The following is a 6,620-nucleotide window of genomic DNA, read 5'->3' on the forward strand; positions in this document are numbered from 1 at the left end:
AGAGAGAGAGAGAGAGAGAGAGAGAGAGAGAGAGAGAGAGAGAGAGAGAGAGAGAATTATAGTCTTCACATGTTTTAAACTCCTGGGTTTTGTGTTTTGGGGACTCAAGAAATTATGTGTTTGCTTTTGGGGGTTTTGAGAGCGTTGAAAAAGTCTTGGGAGAGGGTATAACACTTATAATAAAATTGGAGGCTAGAAGCAATTTCCCCTTAAACTAATCAAAAGAGAGTACTTGTTCATAAATCTCAACTTACACATGGCGATCGACTTAGGGTAAACCACTAATTGTCACATGGCAACTTCAAATGAACCAGTGATTTCTCTTTATCTATAAACGAGGGATTATACTCTACTTATTTATTATTTGTCCATCCCACTATTTCATGGATCCTAGTGTTGAGAAGAAATTGAGCCCGATATATTGACTATTAATGAGCCTTAAATAGAGTCTAGGAATCAATTTAAACCTATAATATCTAAATATTAACACCTACTCTTATTTTAAACTCACTTTTTCTTTATCCTATTTGATGTGAGATATACTCACATATTAGTTACCTCAACACCTACATCTACCCACTGGTTGCTAATGTGGTATTTTGGGATATGTGTGTAATACTATGTTCCCCTGTAGAGCTACTATCATGAACAATAACATGTGAACTTCCAATAACGGAGCAGAAGACAGTTTACTCAGCAATAAAAGCTCAGATCATAAATCATTACTCTCCTATATAGTACAAAACTGATTGATTTATGCATTAATATGATTAATATGATATAGGTCCATATGCACGTGCCGTGTACTATTATTCCAATGTTAAGAATATCTATCCTAAAAAGTTAAAAGAACAATAATATTATAAATATAGGTCCATATATTTATGATAAGTGTTACACAATATCATAAAAATAGTCTTAAGAGTAAAAATAATAATAAGCACCAACGGAAAAACTATTAATTTAACGCATGCATCAAACAGAACTTGGTTTATCCGTTGAATTTAAATAGAAGAGAAATTATCATTGAGATTTCATATCCCATTACGATGTGCCTGAGGATCACTAGAGCAAGGGAACACTCACCCTATCACTATCTTGTCATAGGTCACATACCCTGACACAGTGATTGGAATCGCATCCCAAGTTTCTTATATACGAATGTCACTATTAACTAAATAAAATCATTTATAACCAATTAATTAATAGAAGAATGAGCCAAATAATTGAGGTTGTTGATGAGAACGCAGTATGCACATTATTTTCGAGGAAGGTAGGTTTCAGTGTCGAACCCAAAAAAATTTGGTCTTCTATTCGTCAGAGTCACCTTAAGAAAGCAAGGATTTTATTAGTCACCAGCCTCTCCCTTCAAAAATTTGTAATGCTAATATTAACAACTGATATGCTGGTGCACCCAATTTCCGTGCACAACAAAGAACGACATGTGCGGGCAATGTGCTTGAATTGTTAAGAGAATGAAAGCATCAATGTTAGGATTTTATTTTATTTTTTTCGAACTTTTTCGAGTGTAAGGCATTTCTGTTGACTTTTCCTAGTGTGAAGGTGTTTCAGTTGATCTCCCTAAGTGAAAGGCCATTTACATTGTTTTTCCAACTACGAGGGTATTACCCTTGCCTTTTGCAAGTATATAAGGTACATTTCCTTTGATTTTTCAAAGCATGAGAGCAATTTTGGGATTTCAAAGCACGAGAGCAATTTTGGGATTTCAAAGCATGAATATATATATATATATATATGAGAGAAATGAAGAAACTTGGTACCAAGTTGTTTAAAGCAACTTGGTAGTGATGTGACCTAATCTTTTCCCTATATCACACCTCGAAGATAGAGCCTCAACCATCATTCACTAACTCCAATATAGATGTAGGGACAAGATTATGCCACATCACTATTAAGTTGCTTGGAACAAATTGGTACCAAGTTTCTCCATTTTTCTCATATATATATATATATATAATCTCTCTAACTCTTCCCGAGTTAGATCTTTTGGCGGTCTCACTGCTCTATGAACTAATATCCCCACGTGTTCTATATTAATATATAATGTTTCCTACTCTAAGTATACACTGGCTAGATATTAGAAATTTCTTAAAAATAGTGTATCAAAAAGGAAAGTATAACAAAAATAGCAAAGAAAAGAAAAGTATAACAAAAATAGAATAAAAAAGATACTCTAAAAAAATAAAAAAGAATAGTTAAAAAAACATCACAAGAGGAAAGAAAAGAGCCACACCTCATTTTCCCCATAAAGAAAGGGACTCCCCAAGTGTTAGTCAGTCTCTCACTGATCTCGTGGTAAAACCGTACGTACTATAATGAAATCCACTATTGCAAACGAAAAGCTGGAAACCCTAGTAACCTCAAAGAGCTTAATTAATTAATAAAGATTGATTGTGATTAATTAAGTACCGGAAGAAAATATAGAAACAGTTCTAGCTCCGTTAGTTAGGGAGCTGAACTGGGCCTCGATCCTCCTGAAGAAATCCATAGCCTCCTGCAGTGGCCTCGTCAGCTCCTCTCTGTACTTCACCAAAATATTGCAATATGCTTCCTGCAACAAAATTTCCATGAAAAGAAGAGAAAAAACTAAAGTGTTGAAGTATAGACTTACAATAATCTTCAGTTAATACCCTAATTTCAATGATTAGTACAGTGCTAAGTAGAGTACAAAACTATAGCTTTTATTTTTAATCATAATTTGAATGTAACTTATTTATGAAGTAAAAGTCATTCTAAGATGATGCTAGAACAATTAATTCAGATTCTGAATATCTTTGATCACAAATTTAAAACGAGTTTAAAAAAAACCAGTGGATGAATCCAAGTTTTCCCCTGGTCGATCAATCTGCGAGAGAGAGTAGAGAGTATTTTATTTTATAAAATGTAAATTATAACCTCACCAAAATTTAGAAGCTATATATGAGCTGGAATTCAAGATTACTAAGAAATTAAACAACCAAAATTATATATTAAGCTACATATATAGAAGAAATAAAAAACCAATCACCATGAACTGATCAAGCTCTGGGTCCGCTGAGCTGGCATCTCGTCGGCCTCGATTTCCCGCGCAATCGCCGAGAGCTTTCCCGCCACCTCAGGTGATGCTCCAACCTATGAAAATAACTGACATCAATATTAGGATAAGCTAGCAGTTAACGGGCCGGGCCGGGCCGGGTTAAAACCTTTTGGCAGTCCATGTAGGCTCTGAGAAGGGCCGAGTACTGAGGGTGGGCGACGATCTTGGCCTTGATGGACTCGTCATCGGTTGAGACAAGTCTAATTGCATGTGGGTTTTGTGAGGAGCTCGCTGCTGCTTCGGACTTGGAGGAGTATAGAGAACTAGGGTTAGGGTTAGGGTTATAGAAAGGTGGATGTGATTCTTGAGCTGAGGATGGCAAGTACATGAAGGCAGTGGGTCTCGAGTTTGAGAATTGCTCCATGGCTTTCAGCTAAGAGAGAAAGGAAAGTTTTGAGCAGAGGGTATGGGGAGGAGAGGGGAAAGGAGAATGGTAGATAGGTTGGAGACCTAGCTAGAGAGAGAGAATGAGGGAGCTTAGAGAGAGAGAGAGAGAGAGTTGTGAAAGCAAACAATGTCTGATAACTTTCTTTTCCTGTGTCAAATCAAGAGGACGCGAGTTGTGTTACACCGGCGGTGGAGTTAATAGCTCTTTCACTAGTTATTTGGTGCATGGGATTTAGAAAGGAGTAATTTCATTCTAGTACTTTGACTGGAGGTAAGGTGTAATTATAAATGTGACTTTAAACTCCACGCATATATATGATTGACATTCAGATTACTATTGTAATTATATAAATGACCCTAGGATATCTTTGCTGATTTGGAGTTTCCTCAAGATATTAGATAGCATTATCTAGGATTAGGGCTAGTGTTTTAGTTAGGATTGGGATTAAAGTTTGGGGTTTGAATCAGGTTTACTATAATGATTACTCACTTATCTCCTTAGTTGTAAATCTAAATGTACTCTAACTCTACAATAGCAAGTAATTTCATTACACCCCCCATCCAAAAAAAAAAAAAAGAAAAAAAGAAAAGAAATCCTAGCTAACATAAAAAAACACTTTACAACAGCAAAAAAACAAAAACAAAAACAAAACAAAACAAAACAATGGCATTTGGCCACCATCAGATTCAAGATCATTCATGTAATTAGAATCAATGATCTTAAAATTATTCGTGTAGATATGCAGATTTTAGGATTACCTGGGTAGTTGCATCAAAATTCAGGATCTCAAAATGTAATAAATTCTATTTGTTCTAATTTGCATTAGTTCGTTGAAGATTGTTTCATTGTTAAATATTTTTCTGTACCAATTTTTACCATCCGATATATCCGTTCTAACCCATGTCAATTTCTTTACTACAAGATTGCCCTCTGTTGTGAAACCTAGGATTAATTTAGTGTGAAATGACATAATGATCTCAAGAATAAATTAACAATCAATTAATGCAAACACCATAAAAATATGAGATTTATGTGGTTCGGTAATAATGTGCTTATGTTCACAGGAGAAGGGGGAAGGGAATAGTTTTACTATATTGAAGAATATTGTAAATTTTCATTTACCTTTTCTTTCTTTCTTTCTTTCTTTTTTTGGCAAATCCTAGAAAAAATATTAATCTCACTTCTTCTCTCTTTTTGCCGTTCTCTATAACATAATTTTTTGGATTGAAATCTAGATCTTAAAAAACACCCTTTATATAGAGCTATTTCCGTATGTTTCAATAGCCGCTTTAGTGCTAAAAAATAATCTCCAATCAATAGCAGACAAATGTCCCATATTATGTGTAATCGAGCTAGCTCTTCATTTCAAGATAACCGAAGGCCCAGCTCAGACGACTCGACACGCCGACATCTTGCGAGGGCGACTCAAAAAACATGACATATCGACACTTGGCTAGGTCGACTTCTTGATCAACCTGCTCGACCGACCATTCGATCGACATTTCACGAAGGCGACTCAAAAGATGGTACTTCTCGACCTTCCACTAGACGAGTGGAAAGGCAACGACTACCTCAAGTCTCGAGCCCCCTCTCGCGCTCTGGCAACTAATCACCTCAAAATAGATGTCATTAAATGCATAATGGATGTCATTATGTTTTTGCCCCCAATAGTTTTTATGACACATCGGACCACGTCGACAACGCACGCCCTTAATCACTTCATATTAAATACCGAAGTGACCTCTCCTCCACTCGTTAACCGACACATGTAAAGTAGACGCTGACTTGGCCGCCAACCCATACTCAATCGAAGTTATTATCCTATCACTCTACTACTACTATAAATATGATTACTATTTTTAGCATAAAGGTAAGACCTCTATCTCTACCCACTATGCTTCAGAATTACGACAGTTTAGTTACTTCTTCACTCAAGCATATTACTGATTTGATCGTCGGAGGAACAACCAGAGAACCAAACTACGTCATCTTATGATTTTTTACTTGTGCGGGGAAGAACAACCCACTTCAGAGCAGGACATTCGGAGGGTTAGAGGACCTTCATCAACTAAGTTGCTTCTCTCATTGACTGTTTGATATCATCCATCAATAGTTTGGTTCCCATAGTGGGGCCTTCTTTCTTCTCCGTGCAATTATGTCTGATTCTGAGCACAAGCCTGATCAGTCCATCCCTAGAGCACTGCATCCAGTTTATGTCACTCAAGCCTAGCTTGAAGAGTTGACCCAACGGATCACCTAAGCTTTCTAGCAACAGTTTGTGGCTTTCACCACCGAACTTCTCCATCGGATTCCTCCTCCTTAGCCCGTTTACTCCGCTGCTCCCCCACCATCAGGGAACCAACCTTCTGCAGCTCATCCTCCACCAGAAGCCTAGCCTAAAGCTCCCCCTGCCTCTGCATGCTACTCATATTAGACAATAGAGAAGCCGAGTCGAACACGCTTCTCCTTCTCCACCCCAGCCGACTCGCCGAGTGGATCCTCGTCAACGCTACTCTCAATACATGGAAGTGGCTAATAAGAGTTCCCAACCCTAGTTGTGATGGCAGAGAGCATGCTACCATAGGAGCTCAGCGAAGTCCTCGGTGTTATCATTCCACTCCAGGCCCCTCAGCTACCTACAGTCTCCAGCTATGATCGTACTTACTGACCAATTGCCGAAGCCATACGGGAAACACTCCTCTCACTGATGACATCATGAATGCCCCATGTAAGAAATTCAAGATACCTCAAGTAGAGAAATATAAGGGTGAGGGAGATCCTGCGAAGTATGTTCAGAACTACTATGACATGATGAGCATGTTGTAGGCACCCGAAGCCATTATCTGCATGTACTTTGCCATCACCTTGTTGGAAAGTGCTAAGCCCTGGTGTAACTCAGCCAGAAGTTTGTGCACCACATCTTGGCCGACACCAAGTAGAAATTGTCTGCTCATGTATTGATACAAATGAGGCAGGAGCCTGGAGAGATCCTTCGAAGCTAATTCAAGAGGTTCCAAAATGACGTGATTGGAGGTTGATGACTTAGGAAGCACGGTCGCCATGTAGGTCATTGTGGCTAGCCTATCAAATGATGAGTTGACCGACTCGCTCGCCAAAAGGCGATACTCTACATAC

The 6,620-nt window shown here is 38.0% G+C and overlaps 1 protein-coding gene across 1 annotated transcript in view; it reads right to left on the reverse strand.

Moving 5' to 3' along the window:
* Positions 1 to 3,628, reverse strand: part of LOC109846916 (homeotic protein knotted-1-like) — an 8,402-nt gene extending 4,774 nt beyond the window's left edge. Inside the window, 4 exon segments of the mRNA XM_020416153.1 lie at positions 2,431 to 2,572; positions 3,029 to 3,055; positions 3,058 to 3,132; positions 3,204 to 3,628. Of these exon segments, the coding sequence (XP_020271742.1) occupies positions 2,431 to 2,572; positions 3,029 to 3,055; positions 3,058 to 3,132; positions 3,204 to 3,461 (502 nt within the window). The 5' untranslated portion in view covers positions 3,462 to 3,628.

Source organism: Asparagus officinalis, chromosome 7 (assembly GCF_001876935.1).
Source record: "Asparagus officinalis chromosome 7, Aspof.V1, whole genome shotgun sequence".
NCBI classification, from domain to species: Eukaryota; Viridiplantae; Streptophyta; class Magnoliopsida; order Asparagales; family Asparagaceae; genus Asparagus; species Asparagus officinalis.